This window comes from Barbus barbus (genome assembly GCF_936440315.1).
Source record: "Barbus barbus genome assembly, chromosome: 43".
Classification (NCBI taxonomy): domain Eukaryota; kingdom Metazoa; phylum Chordata; class Actinopteri; order Cypriniformes; family Cyprinidae; genus Barbus; species Barbus barbus.
In genome coordinates this window covers 9,753,715-9,780,774 of record NC_136721.1, presented here as the reverse complement: position 1 = coordinate 9,780,774, position 27,060 = coordinate 9,753,715, and the positions used below count along the sequence as shown (strand labels likewise).

Below are 27,060 nucleotides of genomic sequence, written 5' to 3'. Positions count from 1 at the left end.
ATTATAAGCCCACGACTCTGGGTATGATTCAAGTCGATATTTCCACGGCTCCTCCTTAGTTCAAGTAGTTTCATCTTGAGTGTGCGGTTGTAGTGATCTGGGATTTCCCTGTGATGCATATGTTCTACTGCAAACTAACAAGACGACGCGACGAAACCAGAAGGGAGCTATATCAACAGAGCTGTCAGCGCACGCTTAAAGTGGGAGCGCGCTTGCTTGCAGTGTAGACAGACTGTTACGCCCTCTTAAACCTTGTCATAGCCACATTTACTTCGACAAACTTCCTCAAATATGCCGTTAAACCATTAACTTCCTCTCTGAGGGGTGAACACACACACATCCTACTGACTTCAACAATAACTTCCACAGCAGCGGGATTACGGTCCTCAAGAGCATCTGATATGTTTGGTAAGATATGTTTGATTAATAATCGAATGTAGTCCTGTGATATATAGATTACAGTTTGTTAGACAACCTATTTCTGCGTTTATTTATTTCTGCCTTGGTTTATTGAAGCAGAGGCAGATTTAGAACTTGGAACGTGTGAGATTTTGCTACATTTGCTGTAATGTTTTCTCTTTCGAACGCGGCTAGATTGAGTTTTTAAATCAGAGAGCAGGAATAGGGGCCACTCCCATAGAATATCACAGAGCACCGTCAAGCACTGTAATTAAGAGTATTGACAATACCGTTCTATGCGAATAAATGTAAATTAGCTGTCTTCGATTTTTAACTCAATTCATAATGATGCTGAACTGTATTACAACGAGTTCATTACAATTTTGACCACTTTGAATTTAAGTAGGCTACTGACGAGAAACTCATAAAGGAGAGAACAAAAGGCGAATTACTTTGACAAATTATATGTATGGAAACAAAGATGTCTTGTAATGTACACTATAGCCTCAAAACCTAACCTCCTGGTGTGAAGACCTTTCTGTGAAAATGTGGTTGTGCATGTTGAAAACATAATATGGTCCTTTGAGAAAATGAATGGGAAATTATGCAAATCTGGAGAGAAAGAAAAAAAGGCAGTTGGGTTTTCCAGAGGGAATGAGGAACTGAGAAACATCCTCATTTTAAAATCCAACAGAGCCATGCAGAAGTTGGGATATTTCCGAACAAAATAGCAGCTTCCATTAGAGAAGTCTTGTTTGCTTTCGCATATTTTACTAACCTACCACAGTCGTTCTAGTTAGCCAGAATAATAGTCCATTTGTGAGAGGATCTTCCACACTCATCCACACTCAGAGCCGTTATTGTTAACTTCCTAATGTGAAAATACAGTTACAAAACAGCTGAATATCTTGAATGACACAAGGGGGTCACTGAGGCACACTTTTCTGTGGTGAGTCACTGGAAAGATGGTGACTTGCTGTGTCATAATTTGTGGTGACAGTTCCCATGATCAGTTTTTTTCTTACATTCACCTGCTTAAGTGGAGGAAATACAGAGGAATTAGTGTGCAATTACAATCCCTCTGACAGTAACGCTTTAGTTTCAGTTTTAGGATTAAATATTCAAAATGATAGATTCAATAAGAATGAATAAATGTAACTGACCACTTCTAGTTTTGATTTCTTTCTGCATACTTTGCAATCTAGTGTAAGTTCTCCTTTTGCTGCCAAAAACTAGTGGCCTTTAGGACTGCCTGTTCCTCTGTTGGCTTACACGTGTCATTCGGCTCAGTGATAAAGTGTGATAAACTTCAAAATGATATTTGAACAGGGCCATAACCTCTATAGACAATATTCAGATTAGTCATCAACCATTACAGGTTTTGCAGTGGTTGAATCTTAAAATATTAAAGTAAGTCGCCATATCCGGAAACTCAACAACATGACTTGAACCCTACCCCAAGTATGAATTTCATACAGTAAAGCTATATATAAAAAAAACAAAATGTCAACAGAATTCTATTGCACTTGTTTTTCTCCATTTTATATAACACTGGGCAGTTCTGCTGCTAACCATCGGTATTGTGATATGACAAAGCTGTGTTGTAAGTGACAGGACAGACTCCACCCAGACTGAGCTGTCAGTGCTGTTTCTTTGAGCTCTTGTTTCACCAACCACATCGGCTATAACGCCTTGCAGAGGAGGGCAGGGCTCAGAGTATTTCTCTCTCTGAGCGTCTCTGGAGATTGGGCAGAGTCCGTCTCACTCCTTTCTCCTGGGGTCAAGCATCTGCCAGACTCTTGGAATAAGTGAGAAAGAAAGAGAGAAAGCTTTTCGGCTGTAACTCCACAGGCTCTCAGTTGCTGTGCGAGAATACACATCGGTCTCACATTTGCTGAAGCAAGATGGCTTGGATAGCATGATCAAACTATTGGGGAAACAGCCTATCATGTACCAAAAATGTTAATTATTAACAGACAATAACACAAAAGAGTCCCAAACAGCTGTTGAAATATTTTAGAAAGTGCTTTGCTGACAGTACTTCCTACTGGCCTCTGATGTAACGGATAAAACTGGTCAGTAAATCTACTTTCCAGCTCCTTTTCCACAAAAACAGCAATTACCCATGTTGACTTTGCACAGACCTGCACAAATGTTAATTATCTACAGATATGTCTTTTTTTTTACATTTTCCAGTGTACATGATTTAGAAAATCTCAATCTGTGTGTCATGCTTCCTTCAGAGAGCAATTTGAGTCATTTTATGACCCAAATTGATCATATTTCCACTGATTACATCCCAAATGGAAAGTGAGAAGAAAGATAGAGGACAAAAGCTCTTGATTTTGTGCATTTCTGAGGAGGTGAATAATCCCCTAATTTACAAGTGGGAATTCATTTGTGTTATGATATATACACAGCTTATCAATAAAACTGCAAAGGGAAGTAGAAGGAACTAGGGGAGGTGATTAATCGTGATTAATAATTTGACAGCGTTAAGGTCACTGCACACGGAGTCCAAAATTTTTGTTCGAAATCTTCGCATGTTAAAAAATAAATACGACCTCATGTTGTGTCAATCACATTTGCACACTGCCTCCGAAACTTTCATCCGTCTAAAAAAATTCAGATCAGGTTCGATTTTCTGCGTTTTCGCATCTGTAGCATTTTTATAGGAAAGGAATGGGGAATACGGAAAAACGCATGCAAACATTTTGGACTCAGTGTGCAATGACCTTTACGGTTAACATCAAGACTAATGTATGTAAAAATTCAGTGACTTTAATTTGAATAAACAAAGATATGTAAATAAATTAATAAATAAATATGGCAAAAACATAAGAAAATCACTAAAACTTTTTTGGACCAAATTTTTGTGCAAGACATTTGTATTGTATTATAGTATTGTATAGCTAAGTGTATATTAAGTTAAGAGTTTCGCTAAGGATGATATGTAATGTTATTTGTGTTTTTGAAGATTCATTTAAAAAACAACTAATATCAGCCAATACGAATAAATGTAAAAAAAAAAACCCTCCAATATCAGCTCGATAATCGATATGGTATCGATATATTGTGCATTTATCTGTTCTTTTATTCATCTAAGCACTGTGTTGTCATGTTGTCCTCTAACACAGAGCGCTGTCTCTTTCTCTGCAGACTGCTGAAGCCGAGTGGTCACCTTTCTATCATGCAGAGCATCAAGTGTGTGGTGGTGGGGGACGGAGCAGTGGGAAAAACCTGCCTTCTCATCTCCTACACGACCGGCGCGTTCCCCAAAGAGTACATTCCCACCGTGTTCGACAACTATAGCTCCCAAGTCACCGTGGACGGCCGCACCATCAGCCTCAACCTGTGGGACACGGCAGGCCAGGAGGAGTACGACCGCCTTCGCACGCTGTCCTACCCTCAGACCAACGTCTTCATCATCTGCTTCTCCATCTCCAGCCCACCGTCCTATGAGAACGTCAAGCACAAGTGGCACCCAGAGGTGACGCACCACTGTCCCAGCGTGCCCATCCTGCTGGTGGGGACCAAGAGCGATCTTCGCAGCGACACGGATGTGCTGAAGAAGCTAAAGGAGCAGAACCAGGCGCCCATCACGTACCAGCAGGGCCAGGCTCTGGCTCGCCAAATCCACGCCGTCAAGTACCTGGAGTGTTCGGCACTCAGCCAGGACGGCATCAAGGACGTGTTTGCAGACGCAGTGCGTGCCTTCCTCAGTCCTCAACCTGTGGCTACAAAGAAGCCCTGTGTAGTCCTCTGAAAATACAGAGAGGATAGAGGTATTTTAATTGAATTACATGTAGAAATGGTGGGAATGTTTGGAATAATAGATCTTCAGTGACCAAGAAACACAGCCTTAATCTGTGAAATTAGAGAAATGCAAGATTAAGCAAAATATTAGGTTTTTACACTGTACTGAGATCCCTACTGGGTTTTTTTCATAGAATTTTAAGGGAGAGAGGGTGCTTTGGAATTTCATAAGACCACTAAACAGTTTGATACCATCCTCTGGTATCTTATAAATACATACACAATATAGAGGAAGTAACCCTTAAACACATCTCAGAGGAAAGGCGTTCTAGTTCCTTTTAAGTGTTTGGAGACTTATTAATACTATTGGTTAATGAAGTTTTTTTTTTCTTTTTGTCTTTATTTTTTACAAAAAACTATCTGAGAAATTAATAGTACTAATATAATAAACTTGTATGCCCAAGGCATTTGTTCTGTGATTGGAGTGTCCTTGAGGACAGACCTTTAATGTAATTAGCAATTATCTATAAATATCGTAGTCGTTCACACAGAATGCGTTCTTACGTTCAAGACACAGCTGAATGTAAAGAGAACAAAGCAGGGTTTTGAGACGCTAAAAGCTCTTTGACAGAGCATCTTTAAAACGCAGTGCTTGTGTGTGAAATTTATACCAACAGTGCAACTGTGACTGCTTACTTTTTCAAGAGCCAGAGTTTTAAACCATGAACCAAAGCAACCAGCTATGAGGTAAATCACAACATTACAAATTTTGATTTGAAGCAAAACAAAAAAAGGATTTGAAAATCGAAAGTAGACAAAGGTACAAGAATGTGTATTTAACTGCTTTAATGATGGAAAGAACTACAATCCCATGAAGCATTGTATATAACAATCCAACTTAAAACAAGAGAAAGTCAAATATATTGATTGTATGTGTATGTAGAAACAACATATTTTATGTTTAATGCGTAATATGCATATACACATGTACAAATATTTAAACTGTTTGAGAGCATGCTTTATGGGAGTGGGTGGTCCTTCATTTGCTTGTTGTAATTCTTTGATTGGTGGATATTTTGTGCAGAATCATGGGTAATGTAGTTTTTTTTAAACCTGGAATTCTGTTTTTGAACATGCTTTTTTAAAAAATAAGTTATGTGGGCTGATGGGTTTAAACAAAAGTGTACACCAACAATTAACAACCTCATACCTCACAGCAGGTTTGTCTTTAAAGGTTTCTAAGTTATCGGTTATACTTATGCAGACAATGAATGGAAGAAAACCCCACTGTCATACTTTCTTCAAAATCAGCAGTGAAACACAAAAACGCGTTCTGTGTGAACCGGGCTGTTAAACATACCTGGTCTTATATGAGTGATGAGGGTGTTGTTGCCTGGCAGCTTGGCGGCTTTACTTCCTTGTAGTGGGGAAACTGCCTGGCAGTCTCTTCAGGAAACAGAGGTCCCAGCATGCACTGCACCTTCAACTCTTCATTCTTTTCTTCCTCAGCGATCCAGGGTGGAGCTTCAGAACCTTTTTAGAAAACAAGGCACTTTCTTCACTTGATGACTGATTTGGGTGCAGCTTGTGTCGATTTAATTAGCACAATCCTAAATGAGCCATTAATGAAAAGGAAGGAAGCTTCCAATTGGCCAAAGATCGAGTTCAGCTTGTAGATTTCAAGGCTCAGGGATTTATCAACAAGCTTTAAATGATCACCATTTTACCTTCTTTTGTTTTGTTTAGATGAATGTATGACTTTACAGTGCCTTTCTATATACAGATTATTATATGTAAGCAGACTGATTGTTGTATGTCAAATTTCAAAGCCAAGGGCAAAAGTATATTTTCATCATTGGTATTTTAACTACCGGTATATATTTGTTTTGTTCTGTAATGTTTAGCCTATTAGCATTAGATTAAATGTTAGTTGAAAGTCAAGAAGATTATATTGTGGCTCATTAAGGACAATACATTCACAGCAGAGAAACACTTCATTGTGCATGAATCATATGATGAATTTTAAGTCATAACATGTGTTGCTCTGTCTGTATGTGTGCTTTTGGCCATAAATGTATGAGAAATCCCAAAGTCATGTGAAAGCAACACTTTTCAAGCATTGAATAATTCAACTGAGAGTTGTGTGGATGCTACAGTCAGTCAGTCTTATGAAACAGGATGCTCAGAAATGAATGGACTTGTCCCATAGAAATTTTTTATTCCTTCTGAAAACAGAGGACATCATTTACACTTCTATGGATTTCCAGATTTCAAAATCTCCATATCTTGCCTCAGCTTCTTGAATCATAAATTTTATAATTTGTCTTGTATGCATTTTTGCCTCACTAAACAAAAAAGACACCTTGTGACATCCTTTAAACCTTCAGAGGCATTACCCCAAGCCAATTTTATATAAAACATTTATCAATTTGTACAAATGAATTACATTTTTTGTTTTGCATTTTGATAAAACAAATTGTAATTGTCCTAATAAAACTCAAACTGCTTTTTTTAACATCCTACTACAGTTCTGAATTGTAGTTATTTCTATCAGTGTTATGTTTGTAATTTTATCACAACTGTTTTATCAGTGTTTTATCAGAACTGTTTTGTCTTGTTACACTACCATTCAAAAGTTTAGAGTCAATATTTTTATGTTTTAAAGAAGTCTCTTATGATCACCAAGGCTGCATTTATTTGATTAAAAATACAGTAATATTGTGAAATATTATTATGATTTTAAAATGTAATTTATTTTTGTATTGGCGAAGCTGAATTACTCCAGTCTTCAGTGTCACATTATCCTTCAGAAATCATTTTAATATGCAGATTTAGTGCTGCTTAATATTTTCTTGGTCTATCTTTAATAATTAGAAATGTTTTGTATTCTACATGTCTTTAATGCACATTTTGATTAATTCAATGCATCCTTGCTCAATAAAAGTATGAATTTCTTTAAAGAAAAACTTTTGAATGGTAGTATGAGTCTTGAAACAAAGAATAAGGCCATAGTACTACTAGATACAATTTCAGTAAATGCTTTTATTTAAAAACATCCAGTCATATTAATTTACAGATTAAAAGAGGAAGCAGGTATAGTGTATTTAAATACAGTGTGGCAGATCATTTCCCTATCTGACTGATAATGACACAACACTGAACATATAGAGGTAAAACAGCATGAGCCTGATATCTGGTCCATCACTCACTCACACACTCACACACACACACACACACACACACACACACACACACACACACACACACACACACACACACAAATGCCTGAAGCTTTTGCAGTAGGTAGTGATTACAGCAGAGCTGTTCAGACAAGTCAAAGTTCACTGGAACATATTTCAACTATACTGAAGTGTCCACTCTTTTCTTTATAATCCATATTAGTTATAATCTGACCAAGAACGAAAGTAAAAGGAAACGTATGTGTTACTCTCATGTTGCAAACCTGTATGACTCAAAAGATATTTGGAATAACCGTTTTGCCCATACAATAAATGTCAATGGGGTCCAAAAAACTACGCTGTACAGGTTTGGATCGACATTTTGGATGAAATATCCCTTTAACTATCTGTCTGCTAGATTCTGTTTAAACTAACTTTTTGAAAAGGTCAGAGCTGGTTAGTGAATGCTGGAGAAGGGATTTCCTTTAGTGCTCTTCTGCATGCAAGCTTCCTTTATCAGTGAGTAAATAAACAACACTCCAAATTTGGCATCAGAATGACATTTAGTTTTAACTCTTACCAGTCATCCTATCTTTTTCTGTTGTTGTCACTCATTATCGGTGCTTTTTCCTGCATGAGCAGAAATGGCCCCACTCTGTTGCCTGACTGCTCTTATTTGACTATGAAATTAGCTCCTGACACCTCTGTTTGTTTTCCACGTGCTAACAGTGACTCTTTTGTCAGCTTAGTTTCATTCATTTGTTTGCCCGTTCCTGTGTAAAGTTTTGAGCCTCACTAACAGCAATTCTGCTACATAATGACCATCTTTTCCTGATATATATTTTGAAATGAAGTGAAAATAAAAGAAGAAAAACGCAGGTTATTTGTGAAGACTTTATACTATACAAAAGGAACCAACAACTCCAATCTGCAACCTCTATTTTATAATATTACTAAAAAAAAAAAAAAAAACTTAAATAATGTGGGTAAAATTAAGTTTTTATAAAATTGCTATAAAATATATTAAATTAATATAAAATGGAATTAATAATGTATCCAATTTTGTAAAAATAAATCAGTCATTTGAAATGCTACAACTGAATTTAAGCATTAAATAATGTATAGATTGAAAAAATACGGTAACGCTTTATTTTAGTGTACTTGTTACATTTACTTAATTTAGTAATAAAAGTAAATTATGAATAAGTACAAGTAATTTACCTTACCAAATGCATGTGCTAATCTCAGAAATGATTCACTTACTTTTCATCCAAATATTTATTTGACACCAATTTAAAAACAGTATTTTGGTACATCATAAAAAGCATTATTACATGCAATCATGTTGCTCTATGAAAAGAGTCTATGTCATATTGCACTGTACCAGTTTTCTCATTCAGCCAATGGCAACATCAGATTTCAAATGCGTCCTAGGGGCCTATGTTGTTCACGATCAATAACCGCTCTACATTTGACCACAGGAATATGTACAAACTTAACAATGCTCTCTAGCCACTAAAGGTACACAATAAACACTGTGCAAATGACTTTTCACATGATTTACATTAGCGTATACAAAGGAAGAGAGAAATGTCTGGTGTGACTGAACTAAATGTCTTTCAGTAGCGTGAGAAGTCAGTGTGTATAAGCTCAAAGCGGCACTTGTGAAACAGCAGCTGAAAAAACCAACTGACACGACATCAAAATCCATCATCTCTCCTCAGAGTTCAATTACTTGCAAATATTTAACAAATAATAAGCAAATATTTTAAACTTCACATCGTTTCGAGTGAAACCAATGCATGACCCTGGCAAACCAATTAGAAAGAGACAGACATGGCACTTCACATTTTGATTTAACTAAGCAAAAAAAAACTTATTGGAAGTAATGAATCAGCCGTTCCATAAACAATGCAATCGTTCAAAATGTAGCACAGCACTGACAATCTTTCAAACACCTGTATTGAATTTTTGAAGTAACCGAGTTAAAAACACCATATATGAAGCTGTGAACAGTCTTCGCTCAATCAGCGTGCTCCCTAAATGCCGCCCTCAGAGCCCTAGTGTCTCAAGTTTCAAGGAGATGATGCAAGTATTCACTTCCTGTGTCAGAAGCGCTTTCCCTCTGGAGGTGTTGCAACCATCACCTCCTTACCTCCAAAGTCCCAGAAGGCAGTCATGTGGAAGGCCATGTTGGACAGCACCACCAGATACTCACACAGAGCAAAGAATGTGTAAACTGCCATAGAGAGACAACAGAAATGACTATTATTTAAATTAAAGGAATAATTCGGCCCCAAAATGAAAATGTATACACATTGAGGCCAGCTAAGATGTAGATGATATAGATGTAGAGGAAGATTTCTTAATGGGAACAGATTTGGAAAAATTTAGCATTACATCACTCACTCACCAATGGATGCTCTGCAGTGAATGGGTGCCGTCAGAATGAGAGACCAAACAGCTAATAAAAACATCACAATAATCCACACATCTCCAGTCCAACAATTAAGATCTTGTGAAGTAAAAAAGTGTGCGTAATAAATTCATCAAGTTAAAATGTTTTGTTTTGAATTTGCTTTTCCACTTCTTAAGATGTTTTTATCAGCTGTTTGGACTCTCATTCTGACGGCACCCATCCACTGGAGAGGATCCACTGGTGAACAAGTGATATAATGTTAAATTTCACCAAATCTATTCTGATGAAGAAACAAACTCAACTACATCTTGGATGGCCTAAGTACATTGTCAGCTATTTTTAATTTTTGGGTACAATATGAAAAATGGATACTACATTTGAGATTTAATAAAGATTACATTTAACAAAGGAAAAGATCAACATAAAGCCTAAAATAGGATAATGATGATTATAAACATATGCTATCATTCAAAGGTTTGAATTTTTAAAAGAAATTAGTACTTTTATTCAGCAAGGATGTATTAATTTGATAAAAAAATATATTTTAAATTGTTACAGAAAATTCATTAACTTCAAATAAATGCTGTTCTTTTGAATCAAAGAAACTTTAAATAATGATAATGGTTTTTCATAAATAAAAATTAAGCAGCACGACAGTTTTCAACATTTGTAATTAGAAATATTTCTTGAGCAGCAAATCAGTATATTAGAACGATATCTGAAGGATCATGTGATGATGAAAACGGGAGTTATGATGCTGAAAAATTCAGCTTTGCGTCACAGAAATAAATTACATTTTAAAATAAATTCACACATATACATATATACAGGTCCTTTTCAAAAAATTAGCATATTGTTATAAAGTTAATTATTTTCTGTAATGTACTGATAAACATTAGACTTTCATATATTTTAGATTCATTACAACACAACTGAAGTAGTTCAAGCCTTTTATTGTTTTAATATTGATGATTTTGGCATTCAGCTCATGAAAACCCCAAATTCCTATCTCAAAAAATTAGCATATTTCATCCGACCAATAAAAGAAAAGTGTTTTTAATACAAAAAAAAGTCAACCTTCAAATAATTATGTTCAGTTATGCACTCAATACTTGGTCGGGAATCCTTTTGCAGAAATGACTGCTTCAATGCGGCGTGGCATGGAGGCAATCAGCCTGTGGCACTGCTGAGGTGTTATGGAGGCCCAGGATGCTTCGATAGCGGCCTTAAGCTCATCCAGAGTGTTGGGTCTTGCGTCTCTCAACTTTCTCTTCACAATATCCCACAGATTCTCTATGGGGTTCAGGTCAGGAGAGTTGGCAGGCCAATTGAGCACAGTAATACCATGGTCAGTAAACCATTTACCAGTGGTTTTGGCACTGTGAGCAGGTGCCAGGTCGTGCTGAAAAATGAAATCTTCATCTCCATAAAGCTTTTCAGCAGATGGAAGCATGAAGTGCTCCAAAATCTCCTGATAGCTAGCTGCATTGACCCTGCCCTTGATAAAACACAGTGGACCAACACCAGCATCACTGACTGTGGGTACTTGACACTGGACTTCAGGCATTTTGGCATTTCCCTCTCCCCAGTCTTCCTCCAGACTCTGGCACCTTGATTTCCGAATGACATGCAAAATTTGCTTTCATCCAAAAAAAGTACTTTGGACCACTGAGCAACAGTCCAGTGCTGCTTCTCTATAGCCCAGGTCAGGCGCTTCTGCCGCTGTTTCTGGTTCAAAAGTGGCTTGACCTGGGGAATGCGGCACCTGTAGCCCATTTCCTGCACACGCCTGTACACGGTGGCTCTGGATGTTTCTACTCCAGACTCAGTCCACTGCTTCCGCAGGTCCCCCAAGGTCTGGAATCGGTCCTTCTCCACAATCTTCCTCAGGGTCCGGTCACCTCTTCTCGTTGTGCTGCGTTTTCTGCCACACTTTTTCCTTCCCACAGACTTCCCACTGAGGTGCCTTGATACAGCACTCTGGGAAAAGCCTATTCGTTCAGAAATTTCTTTCTGTGTCTTACCCTCTTGCTTGAGGGTGTCAATGATGGCCTTCTGGACAGCAGTCAGGTCGGCAGTCTTACCCATGATTGCGGTTTTGAGTAATGAACCAGGCTGGGAGTTTTTAAAAGCCTCAGGAATCTTTTGCAGGTGTTTAGAGTTAATTAGTTGATTCAGATGATTAGGTTAATAGCTCGTTTAGAGAACCTTTTCATGATATGCTAATTTTTTGAGATAGGAATTTTGGGTTTTCATGAGCTGTATGCCAAAATCATCAATATTAAAACAATAAAAGGCTTGAACTACTTCAGTTGTGTTGTAATGAATCTAAAATATATGAAAGTCTAATGTTTATCAGTACATTACAGAAAATAATGAACTTCATCATAATATGCTAATTTTTTGAAAAGGACCTGTATATATATATAAAACAGTTACTTTAAATTGCAATACTATTTCACAATATTGACAACTAATTTTTACTGTATTTTTGATTAAATAAATGTAGCCTCTGTTAACATAAGAAACCTCTCTTTAAAAACATACCGAACCCAAACTTAACAGCATACAAAAACAGATTTTTGGGTGAACTATCCCTTTAAGAACTTCATACACAGTTATTAATAAGTTATTATTCATGGTCAAACTTTATTTTAAGGTCCAGTTCTCACTATTAACTATGACTTTTGCCAGTTTATCAACAGTTAGTAAGGTAACTGTTACGTTTAGGTTTTGGGTAGGATTAGGGATGTAGAATATGGTCATATAGAATATGTTTTATAACCACTACATGCTAATAATAGGCATGCTAATAAGCAACTAGTTAATATGGAGAATTGGTCCCTATACTAAAGTGTTACTGAATTTGCGAGTTCATGTTAAGGATGTAAAATCACCAAAATGGAACAAGTGTCGAGTGGAACATGGGTGGGGTGAATGACAGAGAGCGGCAAAGACGTTGCACTCACTTCCTGCTTCACAGTATGTGTTGTGCCGCTTGTAGAAGTAAGCAGCCAACAGACAGAAGAAACCGTTGATGAGGAAGAGGCGGAGCTTCAGGCGGTATGACATCATCTCCTGATGTCAAACAGGGTTTGGGTAGATGCAGTAGAGAAAGAGAGAAGAAAGACGAGAAAAAGGAGAAAGAAGACACACAATGTCATCAGTTCTCTTCTGCAACATGAAGTGGAGCAAGCAGGTGGGACGAGGTTTTGTGAAAGCACAGCAACCACTTCCCCCGAAGCACACAAACCCAGCTGCACTTTCACAGCGATAGAAATATACAGCTACACTGCGGTCTCTGACACGTCAACTCCCATGATTCTCACCCAACAGCACAAGCAACACCTTTTATTAGAGCTGTGCTTGTGGTGTCAAGATCACTGGGGTGTTGAGAATACATCTGAATAATTACTATAAGTGAATGTATCTAAAAATGGTCATACATGCTCCATTCGTCCAATCAGAAAAGGACTTGCATGTTTGGACTGTTTAAAAGCTAAACTTAGCTGAAATCACAAACTGTCCAAGTCGGTACTGCGTTTGATTCGAAACATACTTCATGACTTTTTAAAAAAGTATGTTCGGTATAGTATGAATGAAATCCAGGCAATGCAGTGTTTGTCAGAGCAGGGCTGTAGTTATAGTTTTAATGCACATTACATGAGAGATTGGCTTATACTGCCCTCTGCTGGTATGGTCTTGGTAACAGCTGTAAGTAAGTACATGCCCAGAATACAGAGAAGTCAGCATTACCTCTGCACTGAGGGAATACTTTGCAATCAAGGACCACAGCTTGCAGGTGCTCATCATGTGGAACAGGGAGCTGCCAATAAACAAGATGAAGCCGCTCTTATGGACACCTGTGGACCACATGCACATACGCAGCATTAAAAACCAGGTACAAAATGCTTGTTTTGCAAGTAAAAATAATATAAATCAATTTCAGAATTTTTTTTGTATTACAAAATGAAACCTGTTTTTGCAACGATAAATTGTCAAGAAAATTTTGCTATGTTTTATTATTGTGTATTGTAGTAAAGAAAATTATCCTGTTCAAACACAACATTCTTTTTTATTAAATTATTATTTTTTTTGGCTTGTTTTTAAATTAATATAAATTAAATGTTGATGTGAATATACACTACCGTTCAAAAGTTTGAAATATATATATTTTTTTATACTTTTAATTTTTTTAATTTAATTTATTAAATTAATTAAATTGATCAAAAATGAGAGTAAAGCCATTTATAATGTTACAAAATATTTCTATTTCAAATAAAAACTGTTCCTTTGAACGTTTTATTTATTTTCAAAAATGAAATTGAAAAAATGTGTTATGTTTACACAAAAAATATTAAACAGCACAGCTGTTTTTCACAAGGATAATAAGATCAGCATATTAGAACGATTTCTGAAGGAACAGGTGACACTGAAGACTGGAGTAATGATGCTAAAAATTCAGCTTTGCCATCACAGGAATATATTCCATTAAAATATATTAAAATAGAAAACAGTTATTTTAAATAGCAATAATATTACTGTATTTTTTTATCAAATAAATGCAGCCTGGGTGAGCATAAGAGGCTCAAAATGATTAAAAAAATCTTACCCAAACTTTTTTATGTTAGTGTACTCTGTCTACATCATTGTAGCAAAATGAATACTATTATAATGCATACTTAAAATTATGCTTTACAATTTATACTTTCAATTTAAGTGATAATTCATATTTTTTTGTATTAGAGTAATGAGAGTTTTTAACTACAATACACTACTGAGAGTAGGTCTGCTTTAAATGAAAAAAAAAGGTAAACTGAAAAAGAAAAAATCAAACAATCCCATCATACAATTACAAATGCATGCATCTACAAACATACCACATTTAACTAATCAATAAAAATATAATAAAAACCACATTTAAGCGATCCAGCAAGCGCTCTCAGCGTCCCTGCATTTGTGTGCTTGTTCAAACACGACTCAGGGCTTCGGTCCAAAAAGGCACTTACTGTAGGTCTCAGTGGAGGAGACGTAGGTGAGCAGAAGCAGCCCTACATTTTCACTTAAAGCTAAGAGGAATGTGAGAGCACTCAAAAGCTGCTCCTTCAGCCTCCTGGTAAAGCGTCCAAGGTAAAAGCTCAAATACGCTGCTGCTACCAGGAAGCGTGGCGCAGAATGCAGGCCGATGCTGAAACGCCAGATGTAGCGCTCCGGAGTCAGACTGATGGCTGCGCTGATGGATGGGAGGTAGTTAGGAACCTGTGAAGGATTTTTAAAAGAGCTTTATTACAATGTCACTGCAAGTTTTACAAAGGCAAGTCAGAAAACATTAAATCTAGTTTGGATATACTGTATGTATACATTATATAAAACAATTATGTGACATGACTATTATAAATATTAACAAATCTAACATTCACTTCAATGAATGAATGAATTGAGACAACAGTACTGTTTTACACTGATTATACACACACACACACTCATGTTTGTTTTTGTGAAAAGTGGGGGCATCCCATAGGCTTAATGGTTTTTATACTGTACAAACTGTATGTGCTATTGCCCTACACCTAAACTTAGCCCTCACAGGAGACTGTGCATTTCAACCCCCCCCAAAATAAAAACCTCACTGTATGATCTATAAGCGTTTTGAAAAGTGGGGACATGGGTCAATGTCCTGAAAAGTCACCTTCACCTTGTAATACCTGTGTCATTATACAAATTTATGTCCTCATTTGTCACAAAAACGCGCACACACACACACAGGTTTTAGGGAGAATATAGTTACAATGGGACGATGGTATTTCCAGAGGGGATGCGAGTCTAGCAGTAACGGTGTGGTTCTCACCTGGCAGTGTGTGTAGGTCGCATCATTGTAGTGGAAGAGCAGAGCCAGCACGATACAGGCGACGAGGCCGAGCAGAGGCAGACACACTGTGATCACCGCTAACCGGGTGAAAGGCACACGGATGAGAGGCTTGTCTCGATCCACAGATCCGTACGGGACCTGTTGCATCTTCACTCAGCTAATTAGCTACAACTCCAGATGTGTCAACATCTACAGATCGACGCTACGCAGCCCATTGCAAGCGCAATGATGTGGTGACAGCATCTCTAAACTACATGTCTGCTAATTAGCCCGAGTTCAAGTCGCGTGGTTCTGGATTATGACTTGAGTTAAGATAACATTTTTAGCGACTGTTCGCTCACCTCCGGCTCTCAGTTGTGCAGTGTAAGAGTAACGTTAGACAACCTCTAAATGAAGCGATATTCAAGTCAGTACCGGTAAATAAGTAGTTAATAATTCTATTCAATCAAAATTGTTAAAAGTCTAGATTCTCCGACTGTTATTCTGGATGTTAGAGTACAGATCGAGAACATTTCCGGTTTTGTGGCTCCAGTAGATTTTAAAATAAAAGTCCTTGCTGCGCGCCATTCTTTTTTTCCATTTCAGGAATAGTTAGAAATATATCTGCGCATTAAATATAGATTTTTGTATACGGTTTATGAACACTGACATGCTGTACAATATCAATTTCTAGACCAAATCCGATGTTAAATTGATTTTTTATTTAACGTGCTTTTTCTTGTATGTTTCAATGACCACATGTATTTAGGGAATGTAGACCATTCCTTGGGGGAAAATTATCTTTACATTGGCTACATTATGTGCACCTCTCAGAGGACTGTGTACAGTGAAGCACTGATCCATTCAGGTCCAGTAAAAAAAAAAATCATTAGATTCTCCACATTAAATAATAAAAGTCTTAATAATGCAACATGAACAAAAAGCAACCACACTGACATGATTTTAAAAAATGTATTGCTAACAGACATCCAATCACATCGCTTCCTGTCAGTACATCAAATCACAGGACTGTTTTTTTTCAACATGGTGCATCGCTGTATATTAAAAATGGGCCCTCAATTTGTTAAATACAACCAAATAACTTTCTTTTGAAGAAAAACAAAACATGAGGGACTCATCCACTGCCCGGTCTTTGAACTAACAACAAAAAAAAACCCAATCTGCCCTCTCGTTCCAAATAGCGCTCTCAAAGTTGGTTCCTGGAGAAAGAAAACATCTGCAGTCTGTAGACAGGCAAGAGGTGGGAGAGTGGGAATGTTAAAGTATACATGTCAGGGTCTCTTGGCCCAGTCTACTAGAGATGTTCTCCAACGCTCTTCCACAGCGTTCATCATTCCTCCGATTCCCACACTTCCTACAGAAGGAGTCAGTCAGGAGTCACTGTCCGAGCCGTTGCTGCTGTCCCGACTGATCTCGATCTGCAGCGAGGGCAAGTTGTCCAACCGGCTTTTCTTCATCTTGTTGGACTGCTGCTCCTTCTGCTTGATCATTGCTCCCCACATCTTCTGCAGTTGGGAGTCATCCTCTTCATCTTCATCAACTCCGTCAGATTCTTCTTCACCTCGTCGCGTTATTCCTCTTGAGGAAGACGCTCGGGAAGAAGCCTTGTCATTGTCTCTATCGTCCCTATGAGACGGGCCGAGGCGGCTCCACAGGCCTCCTGAAAACAACAATTACTATTAGTATTAGAAAAAAAATGTGAAGAGAACCAAAGGAGCATTGACTCCAACTATACCGGTTTTCTTGTCTTTTGGGGACTCCGAGTAGAGACTGCGGCTCTCCTGTTTTGCCACTCCGAGTCGGCTGCGCACGTCTGTCAAAGGCTCTCTCTGAGACGCTGCCTTTCTAGAGATGACAGGAGAGACAGAGCGACGTCTCTCCGGAGAGTGTGGTCTTTTGCCTAATCTCTGTCTCACATCTGTGGAGAGAAAATGTGTCCTTTTATTGCTGAAAATGGTCAAACAAATGGTTTAAATTAATACATGATAGATCAGGATACCTGCAGTTTTTTTTAATAATAATAAAAAAAAAAAAAGCAATTTAAGACCTTTTTTAACAAATAAAATTAATATTTTATCCATACAGAACAAACCCATAGTATCTCAAGTAAAATATTCTTAGACAAATTATTTATTTTAATTAAACACCCTGGAGGACACATTCGAATGCAAAACAATAACTGCAAGCACTTTACAATAATCAATACATTTCTTTATCCAATACATACATATGTACTGAAATAGTTTTATTTAACAGCATATCAATACATAAACATTATACTGCTTTTAAAGAAAGTTTGTGCCAAAATCAGTCAAATCTATTTAGAATGTGTTAAATAATGTTTTTAGACTTTCCGTCGGCCCAAAGAGAAGCCACAAGATACAGTCTGTGTAACCAAAATACCAATAATATCAAGGAAAAAATGTTTTATGCATAATGCAGACTTTAAATTATAATCAAGCATTACATTTGGACTCTTATTTTGAAATGTCTATGCTTGACTACTTCCAGCAGCTCATTCAAAGAGATAGAAATAAAATATTCATACTTACAAACCATCTACAATTTATTACAATATAAACATTGAAAATATTGTCATAATTCATAAACAGTAAATCATAAGCAATCTATTGTCATAATTCATTGATCGTGAACTGTTCTTAATGTCGAATGTGCAACAGTGCCGCATTTGACTGAACATGCAGAGCTCACATTTATTTAAATCATAGCCTTCTGAACTTTAATCATCACATTAGGTTATATCTTAATTCCAAAACATTTGTTTTGACTTTTTAATAATCTTCCAGGAAACTTTAATCTGGGGGCCAGGGGCACTTATTCAAATATTTAAATAAAAAAGTATATTATTATAATAAGATAATCTAACTTCAATGCATATTAGAATGCTAAACATTAAATCAAAACTTTTATGTTCCGTCAATAACTAACCCGTCTTGCTGCTTGTAGTCACTGGTGGGCGTGATCTCTGCTGAGTGAGTCCCTGCCTCTTCTCCTCCAGTAACTGCCTCACATCTGTCACTTTGTCTGACGTAGACTTGGATGAGCCTCCCCCTCCTCCACCACCAATGCGACTCTTAACACTGCTACTTGTTTCAGTCCGTATGGAGTTTCTAAGCCAGTGAAAGGTACAAAATCCACAATTACCATCAAGAAACTTGATCATCATGAAATCTTTTCAGCATGAGGGTCAAGAGATGAAATGCAAATCCGTGTGGACTGAAGACTCACCGAAGACTGCGAAGGTTGGTTTCTACCTCGTCGGCGTACATAGTCATCTTCATACTCTTTTTGGGAGAGGGCGTTGAGATCATTTTCAGTTCCAGATCATAGTCCATCTCATCCGAATCTGAAGATGCAGGCGAAGGGCCTCCTAAACGACTACGCAGGCCTCCTTCCCCTAGCCTTGGCCCCCGTTCCCTGTCTCCCCGATCTTTGTACTCCACCACTCTATCATCAGCATCCATGTCTTCCTCTCCATCCTCCTCTTCTTCTTCCTCTTCTTCTATAGGCTCTTCTGGTAGATTCACCAGGTCAGCTAAGAAAGTGAAAGAGCTTAACTGACAGACCAAAAAAAACAAAAACAAACCTCAAGACAAAGATGTCAGTTTGTTATTTAAGGGAGTTTTACCAGAGTGTCGATGAGTGTAAGGTGGGGTGTGTCCCATACTGTCTCCAATCAGAGGCTTTTTGGTCTTCAGAATGTCACGCTGGATCCTGCGTGTGTGAAACCTCCGTTTCCTATAGAAATGTTCAATTCCAGATGAATATACAGTAACCCTCCGAAATATTAAGTTCAAACACTGCTCAAATAGTTATACTACCCCTCAAAATTTAAGGGTTGCTCAGATTTAATATTTTTGAAAGAAGCCTCTTATGATCACAAGGCTATGGAAACCCATTTCCGTCACTGAATAAAAAATAAAAGGTAATTGCGACTTTTTATCTTAATTCTGATTTTCTCGTAATTGCGAGTTCACACCTCACAATTCTTACTTTCTTCTCAGAATTGCGAGATATAAACTCGCAGTTGTGATTTTTTTTCCAGAGCGTGATGTAAACTCGCAATTGCAAAAAGAAAAAAAATCTCAGAAATGCGAGATTTCAACTCGCAATCCTGAGAAAGTCAGAATTGCGAGATAAAAGATCGCAATTACCTTTTTTAAAAAAAATTTTTATTCAATGGCGAAAACGGGCTTCCATACCAAGGCTTTGATCAAAAATAATAATAAATAATAATACTGTAAAATATTACAATTTAAAATAGGCATTTTCTATTTGAATATATTTTAAAATAATATATTCCTGCTATGGCAAAGCTGAATTTTTTTTTTTTTTTTTTTTAGCAGAAATCATTCTAATATGCTGATTTAGTGATCAAGAAACATCTCATTTTTATCAATCTTGACAATAGTTGTGCTTTTAGCATTATGGAATTTTTTTCTGAGACATTTTTCAGGATTCTTTGACGAATAGAATGCATTTATTTGAAATGATAAATGTCTTTACTGTCACTTTTGTTCTATTTACTAATCACTGCTAAAACAAGTATTAAAACAATACAACCACATGGTACTTTGTATCTAATGAATTCAAATTTTTCTTACCAAGAGTTACTTAAAATGCCTTTCATGCCACCATAGTTTGGATTCCCATATTTCATGTAGTACCGACTTCTCCTGGCTGCACCCAACTCCTTTCTGTCATCTGAAAAGTTACATTTGTTTCACTGTATCAATGTAATCATTGAGTAATGAAGAGCTCCTGACACAACTGCTTCTATTTGTAGGCGACGTGCTGAAGTGTGTTTCTCACCCTGAGTGGCAAAGCGCAAAAACAGCTTGTTGTCTTTGAAGGGCTTGACTGCGGGTCGCAGATCATTCCGCAGAAGAGACTCTTGCTCTGCTTGGGAAAGCAGGCTTGTCTGGGATCAAAGGATGAAATATAAGGTACATCAAAATACATGAATAGAATACACAAAATATTAGAATAACCATTAATGTTAACAGTTTACCTCAGCGGTTTCCTTGGGTTTCTTTTCTATTTCTTCCTCAATGTCACTAGCTTTACCCTCACTGCCATCACTGCTCCTGCTCTTATCTGCTTTCACCACCACATCTTCGTCATCATCATCTACCTCGCCTTCCTCCTCCTCCTCATCATCATCATCAGAAGAGCCACGGTTTCGCCGAGCTGATCAGTAATAATGTGACAGTTTTGTTTCACAAAATTTGGTGGAACAGAGCGTCTATTTCAAGGTTACACAGTGAAATAACAGGACTTGTATAATGAGAAGACAAACTTTTCTGCAGCTGGTCTGAAACTTCAGATGGTTTTGAGCTGTCTGTGTTTGTGACCTCTTTTTTGTCTGGCATTCGACTCAAGTTAATGAGAGCTCTGGTTGAAGTAATGTCGTCTAGCCACACCACGTTGCCTGGGAACAGTGTGATTTGACTATGAGCACCACAATCCAGCTTTAAACAAAACTTTTCCTGTTTCCAATTCAGATTTGTGTGCATTCAATGTATAATTATGACAGTGTGGTAATATCAGGGAGGCTGTACTTACAGGAAGTGTCATCTATCCACTCAATGTGGGCAGGCGGATACTCTTTAAAGTAGCCAAACACATCCTGAGTGCTCATGTCATCAACTCCACTCATGTGTAGGGCTTCCAGACGCACCTTTGGGATCGCTAGAGAGAAAGTAGGAGAGGTGTTTAAGGCATAATTCACTAAAAGTTAACACTGGGTCATCATTTACTCAACCTAACGTCAATCCAAACCTATATGGATAATATAATAATAATAAATTTAACATAATACATTTAAAAATAGTTGTCTTTGGTTTGAGCAGTTGCTTTTAACACTGAAATAAACGTAATAGTCATTTTTGATGCATTTTTCACAACACATCTGAGTGTCAACACCTTTCACGAATGCTCATAAATGAGAAAAAGTCTTCAAGATTTCATCATAGGTTAATTACTATTTTGGACAATGCAAAAACTGAAATGGGTTGGAAGTCATGATTAAACTGAAGGAGCCACAGATTTGTTGTTCTGTGTTTTGATGTGCACATCCGAGTATAACGGATTATTGAAAATGAAAAATGGACATGGTTGTTCACCGGATTTTAAGATGTGCGGGTTTCCTCTAAAGTGGAGGCAGATGAACGTGAGCTTACAAGTGCAGGTTTATGGGACTAAATGATCAGAGACAAGTCTGTTGTATTCGTTGGAAAAGCCCAGTCATGACATTTTGATTGAATATTACAAGGTCAAAGCACTTTTTTATAAATGAAAACGTGGATGAATCGTATAATATGTATAGTATAATCTATAATATGCATTCAGAAAACAGACAGGGTGAATTTTAATTTCATGCTGATTTGAAATCAAATTTTGGAACAATAGCTGTGTGAGAATTCTTACCTTTCTTCACAATATCCCAGTCTAGAACAACATTTCTCTGTGCCAGATTTTCTTCGGCGTGAAAATGAAATCTTCTTGCTCGCTCCTCCTTTTTCTCAATGGCCTCCTGAACATGTACAAATGTTATGAACAACAGGTACATTAATAGACATACTGATATATATTCACACAACCAGCTGACACTTACCTTAGACGTGACATCGATTCCAGTGATAAAGGTACCGGCCTTATTTTCATAACGTCTGCTGGTGTCCTGTGGAAACAGTTTTAGTCACACAGACGTCCATGTGAGCAGCAAATACAACAGAAGCTTTTCACTAGATAGTCTGAAATTCAAGGTGATCTCTTTTTCTCCACAATACAGCTTTAAACTGTCATACTACACCAGAATAATTAGTATAGGAATATAGTATAGGAATAGTAACCAATTAGTATAGGAATAACAGTGCGCCAAATGAAAAGTCTGTTAGCATCTGGAAACTTGGGCCAGAGATTTACTTACATCACTTTCCCAAGATCCTCCGAAACAACAGACCATCCCTACACATTATGTAAATGTAGTCTAACCCACCATAAAGCCATTACCATGACGTGTTCAAAAGCAGGAATAGTGCTGCGATGAACCCTAGCTCTGAACTCAACATTGCATCGGCTTCACCAACGAGCGGCTTACTGTACTACGCGAGGCCGTGGTTCGAAAAAGGCCTAAGGACTAACTCACCGGCAAGAGCTCCTTTAAACTTCGGCGAACAGGGATGGACTCCAGCTGCAGCTCTCCCTCCTCCACCTCCATGGGCTCCGCTTCCCGGGCATCTCGATCCGAGTCTGATTCCGAGTCTGACTCTGACCGATCAGACGCGCTTTCGGACTTCACAGACACCCGCAGGCTGCGCACCGCCGCCATGATCACTCACTAAAATGAGCTCGCGGTTAGCGGCTAACTCTCAGTGAAGTGAATGGAGCCTCGCGGTAGCTATGCTAACAGTGCTCTCGAGCCTCGCAACACACACACACACACACACACACACACACATGTTGGTTTTTGTGGTTTATGGGGACTCTCCATAGGCGTTATGGTTTTTATACTGAACAAACTGTGTGTGCTATTGCCCTACACTAACCCTACACCTAAACTTAGCCCTCACAGGAGACTTTCTGCATTTTTAGATTTTCAAAAAAACACAATTTAGTATGTTTTTTAAGCCTTTTGAATTACGAGGACATAGGCAGTGTCCTCATAAACCACCTTCATATTGTAATACTGTCATACCATGTCATTATACAAATTTGTGTCCTCATAAACCACATAAACATGCACACACACACACACACACACAGCCCAGAAGACGGTCGCTGCTAGATTGTGACCCACCCCCTTTGACTAAAGAAGATTATGCATTCACTAACATTCATATTTAGGATGTAAGGTATTTATTTATATGTGATGCACAGAGAAAGAATCCTAATATTAATCTTTAAATGATAATTAAAATAATTGAGGCCTATCACCTAAAGTAAATTACAAACTACATCAATTAAGTTTAAAAGACATTTTTCTGGTAGCCTTACTTCTATATTAAAAGCACCAAAAGAAAAACTTTGCACTCACAAATAGTTCTTGGGAATGATTTCAGGGGCCAATAGGATCCAGTATAATCAATTAAATGTATTTTACATCAAAATATATATTTTTTTGTTTTTTAGAAATGAAAATACACATTTTTAGGATGGCTCAATATAGAAAACTGTTATTTTAAATTGCCATAATATTTCACAAAATTGATTTTTAAACAAATATATACAGCCTTGATGAGCATAAACTTCTTTAAAAACATTCAAAAACTTTTGAACAGCAGTGTATATTTATTTACCCAACTACCTATTTACTTGATTTGAAATTCACGAAGGAAGTATTAATATGTATATAACTGTGGTTTAAGCATCCAAATTTTGGGGGCCACTGTATGTCTGTACATCCTGTCATTAATCTGTTTATCAGGTTGTAAGGCCTTGCCTTATGATACTGTTGGAAAAGTGGTAAGAGACCCAATAAATTATTCAGTCAGGGTTTTAATAGCTACGGCCTGGCTCACAAATGGAACAAAAGCTTCAAAATACAATATTTTATTTAACAAAATCAATATTGCCATACAGAAACCTTTACACAGCAGTACAATCATAGAGAAATAAATTAACACAGCTCTTTCTGTTAAGCAATTTATACCATAAGGAAACAAAAAATAATTTTACCAAAGAACAGAATGGAGAAGTCCCTCTAAAAATGTCACATTTTCACACATTTCAGCTGTTTGTGACAATAAAGGTTTATTCTTCTGCGTTTCATTCCATGAATATACACAATACATATATACACACATGAGTGATTGGTGGTTTTCTAATACACATAGGTCATCATCAGTCATGGAAGTACTCATTTAAAAAAAAAAAAAAAATTCTAATAATATATATTATAAATAACTCTTCAGGGAATACAGTAGAGGCTGAAACCATCTCCAAACTATGCCTGATTTTAGGGCAGATTTTTAGGGATTGCACAAGCGTGGAAGTTACAGAGGAAAGCAATGTTGTGCTAGACTATTGTATTATTTTTGACCACTCTAGTGCATTTAAGATTTTTAGATATGAAAATAATTTGTGCAATGATATCATTCTGTGGCTAGTTTCATGAAAGCTTTTACAGTTTTTCCACTCATTTATGTGATTCTCAAAATACTGTGGAATGTTTCAGGTGCTGGGAATTTTAATTAAAATAAAATCTGTTGTTTTATACTATTAAGTGAGGATAGTAACTATTATTGACCTGCTACTCCAAGTTTGCATTTTATGAACTCACAAGATATTGGATTATTTATTTAGTTTTACAGTGAAAGACTTCAAAAGGTGCAAAATCAATTAATGTGCCAAGTCAGTACCAGTTGACCACCTGCAGAATCTAGAGGAGATGCTAACTGTATGTGCTTGTTCCTGTGATGTTCAGATTGGGAGCACAGGCTTGAGTGACGGGTCCCTTCTTCATTTCTCTCCTTCTCGGTCCCGACAGTGTTTGATCTTCGGTGCTGATCCATTGCTTTTCTGATTAAATGGAGGGTTCAAGGTGTTAGTGAATAGAAAATAAGAACATAACTTAAGAATCTACGATTATGAGTGATTTTTATGGCCCATTACTGAGAAATTGTGCTACAAATAATCATTATCCATCACTGTGATAGATGCTTGTAAATTTCCGTCACGCTCGATTTTATTCCATCAGTAAAATATTGAAATGCTTGGCATTTTTATTGTGACTTTATATCACAAGACCTTCTGTGGCAACAGCTCTTTTAGTTTAACTGTTAGCAAGAGTTGTTGATTCTTGGTTTGTTACATGGTTATATGATTTAATAAATAATATTCTATGAATATTTATATAATTGGAATCCAATAGAATTTTCTCCCCTCAAATCTTAACTCATATGCCTCTCTCCTGGTCTATTTTTGCAGGGGAGTTTAAAAATCAGCATTCTTTACTATGGAAATATATTTAAAGCAGGAAAACACATTAAACCAGATCCTTTTTTTCCTGCCAAAATGACAAAACTATTTGTAAATGTTTTAAAATTTTTATAAATCAAAGGTTTTAAAACTGGGTCCTGGGCTGCAAAATATTCTAGAGAGTCAATGATAAAGTTCAGGTCCATGAAAAGACAAAAATAAAAATATAATAAAATAAAATAAATCTAAAAAAAAATTATTTTTCTGAAGTTTTTAGATTTTAGAAGTAACTTTAATATTTGATACATAATGCTAACCTATCCATTTTTATATCCATTATTTTGAACTGAAGACACACTCACTTCAAAACCAGACACTGCAAAAACTGTCATTTAAGAGACGTCAAGCCAATTTCAAACAAACAACTGAAACATAGGGTGTACATAATATTTGTGCAGTGTAGTAGGCCTTCTCTTAATGGATAAAATATGATATATTTGAAGAAGCTTGTTAGAAAATATATAATTACCATCAATGGCTGTTAAATGCACCCAAAATTATAGAATGACTTTAGACATGAAATTAAAAGCTTTATAATTTAAAGTTTATACAAATAAAAGTCTAAAGTCTATATAATTTAAATAACTTTGAAGTCTTTATAATTTAGTAAGGATCCCTTACAATGGGGATAATCAAATTTGCGGGTATGTGGCATCAAAAAAATGCAGCCTCTATTTTTCTTCTCCCACAAGACTATGTGACATTTAGGAATTTAATGGATAACTTACAATGGTTCTGATCATCTTTGACATTCCCATTGCTAATGTCCCTGTGAAATGAGAGGTGAAAGTTACCATTCAATGGTTAAACTACATTAAAACACACACACAGACACAGACACACACAGACACACACACAGACACAGACACACACACACACACACACACACACACACACTCTTAACTAAATGAGTAAACAACCATGAAACTCTACAGAGAATGAAAGAGCAAGTCATAAATGGACAAAGTCTTACAGCAGCAGACTGGCTCAATCTGTCAAAGCGGAACTTCAGATTGGATCTGGGTGAGGTTGTATTCCTAAAATCTTTAAATAGAGAGATATTCAATAACACGTGACTCATTAAGCTGTACATTCTGAATTCAAGTATTGAATGTGAGGGAAGCATCTCAAATACCTGTCGGACTGCGGCACATAATCACTGGCGTTCGTGCGCCCTGTCCCTCTGTGCTCAGAGAGCCAAACACGGGCGAGAGACTGGGAGAAATCTGGAGGCTGCTCTGAAGACATGAGAGAACAGACTTAACATGAACACTTCTTATAGCAACATTAATGAACGCAAAGACACTTTTACATACAGACTCTTTCTCCTCCAGAGTCTCTGGGTCTCCTGCAGCACTGCTGAAGCTGCTGGTACTGGAGGAGGATCGAGAGATATCTGGTCCTCCACTGACCCCCTTCAGCTTGAGAGATGGCCT

The 27,060-nt window shown here is 37.1% G+C and overlaps 4 protein-coding genes across 11 annotated transcripts in view; 1 reads left to right on the top strand and 3 right to left on the bottom strand.

The window, feature by feature from the left end:
* The first annotated feature begins 171 nt into the window (after nucleotides 1-171).
* Nucleotides 172-7,111, top strand: LOC306862771 (rho-related GTP-binding protein RhoG-like). The gene is made up of 3 exons (XM_079405752.1): nucleotides 172-408; nucleotides 3,559-4,184; nucleotides 5,665-7,111. Exon 2 carries the CDS (start codon nucleotides 3,590-3,592, stop codon nucleotides 4,163-4,165), a length of 576 nt encoding a protein of 191 aa, XP_079261878.1. The 5' UTR covers nucleotides 172-408; nucleotides 3,559-3,589; the 3' UTR covers nucleotides 4,166-4,184; nucleotides 5,665-7,111.
* On the bottom strand, nucleotides 3,166-16,470 carry LOC306862769 (post-GPI attachment to proteins factor 2). 3 transcript variants are annotated; one of them, XM_079405748.1, is made up of 6 exons: nucleotides 15,602-16,470; nucleotides 14,763-15,012; nucleotides 13,510-13,616; nucleotides 12,723-12,831; nucleotides 5,516-5,688; nucleotides 3,166-4,161 (listed from the first exon to the last, which is right to left on the bottom strand). In XM_079405748.1, exons 1-5 carry the CDS (start codon nucleotides 15,767-15,769, stop codon nucleotides 5,522-5,524), a joined length of 801 nt encoding a protein of 266 aa, XP_079261874.1. In that variant the 5' UTR covers nucleotides 15,770-16,470; the 3' UTR covers nucleotides 3,166-4,161; nucleotides 5,516-5,521. The 3 variants fall into 3 exon arrangements, with proteins under 3 accessions (XP_079261874.1, XP_079261876.1, XP_079261875.1); XM_079405750.1 differs by lacking the exons at nucleotides 3,166-4,161; nucleotides 5,516-5,688 and adding an exon at nucleotides 8,602-9,599; XM_079405749.1 differs by lacking the exons at nucleotides 3,166-4,161; nucleotides 5,516-5,688 and adding an exon at nucleotides 8,602-9,573.
* An 89-nt stretch (nucleotides 16,471-16,559) lies between these two features.
* Nucleotides 16,560-23,455, bottom strand: LOC306862768 (nuclear cap-binding protein subunit 3-like). Its single transcript, XM_079405747.1, has 13 exons — nucleotides 22,794-23,455; nucleotides 22,260-22,325; nucleotides 22,073-22,178; nucleotides 21,209-21,334; nucleotides 20,943-21,074; nucleotides 20,655-20,833; nucleotides 20,456-20,564; nucleotides 20,248-20,347; nucleotides 19,272-19,381; nucleotides 18,872-19,178; nucleotides 18,572-18,753; nucleotides 17,358-17,540; nucleotides 16,560-17,282 (listed from the first exon to the last, which is right to left on the bottom strand). The coding sequence occupies exons 1-13, from the start codon at nucleotides 22,974-22,976 to the stop codon at nucleotides 16,993-16,995; spliced, it is 2,073 nt and encodes a 690-aa protein (XP_079261873.1). The 5' UTR covers nucleotides 22,977-23,455; the 3' UTR covers nucleotides 16,560-16,992.
* A 1,479-nt stretch (nucleotides 23,456-24,934) lies between these two features.
* Nucleotides 24,935-27,060, bottom strand: part of LOC306862757 (rap1 GTPase-activating protein 2-like) — a 39,523-nt gene continuing 37,397 nt past the window's right edge. For 4 of the 6 annotated variants that reach the window (XM_079405734.1, XM_079405730.1, XM_079405732.1 and 1 more), the window contains 5 exons: nucleotides 26,941-27,058; nucleotides 26,760-26,862; nucleotides 26,598-26,668; nucleotides 26,353-26,393; nucleotides 25,031-25,165 (listed from right to left, as the gene is read on the bottom strand). In XM_079405734.1, the coding sequence (XP_079261860.1) occupies nucleotides 26,385-26,393; nucleotides 26,598-26,668; nucleotides 26,760-26,862; nucleotides 26,941-27,058 (301 nt within the window). In that variant the 3' untranslated portion in view covers nucleotides 25,031-25,165; nucleotides 26,353-26,384. Of the gene's footprint in view, nucleotides 25,166-26,352; nucleotides 26,394-26,597; nucleotides 26,669-26,759; nucleotides 26,863-26,940; nucleotides 27,059-27,060 lie in introns of all 6 variants that reach the window. The other 2 variants (XM_079405729.1, XM_079405731.1) reach the window with 1 other exon arrangement.

Excerpts from the sequence above, each read along its gene's own strand:
- LOC306862771 (XM_079405752.1), top strand. The coding sequence starts at position 3,590 with ATGCAGAGCATCAAGTGTGTGGTGGTGGGGGACGGAGCAGTGGGAAAA.
- LOC306862769 (XM_079405748.1), bottom strand. The coding sequence starts at position 15,769 with ATGCAACAGGTCCCGTACGGATCTGTGGATCGAGACAAGCCTCTCATC. Across the intron at positions 13,617-14,762 it reads CTCCTCCACTGAGACCTACA|GTGTCCATAAGAGCGGCTTC; the intron begins GTAAGTGCCTTT and ends TGTGGTCCACAG. Across the intron at positions 5,689-12,722 it reads CACATACTGTGAAGCAGGAA|GTTCTGAAGCTCCACCCTGG; the intron begins GTGAGTGCAACG and ends TTTTCTAAAAAG.
- LOC306862768 (XM_079405747.1), bottom strand. The coding sequence starts at position 22,976 with ATGGCGGCGGTGCGCAGCCTGCGGGTGTCTGTGAAGTCCGAAAGCGCG. Across the intron at positions 20,565-20,654 it reads AACCCAAGGAAACCGCTGAG|ACAAGCCTGCTTTCCCAAGC; the intron begins GTAAACTGTTAA and ends CTTTGATCCCAG. Across the intron at positions 17,541-18,571 it reads GACTACAAGCAGCAAGACGG|ATGTGAGACAGAGATTAGGC; the intron begins GTTAGTTATTGA and ends TTCTCTCCACAG.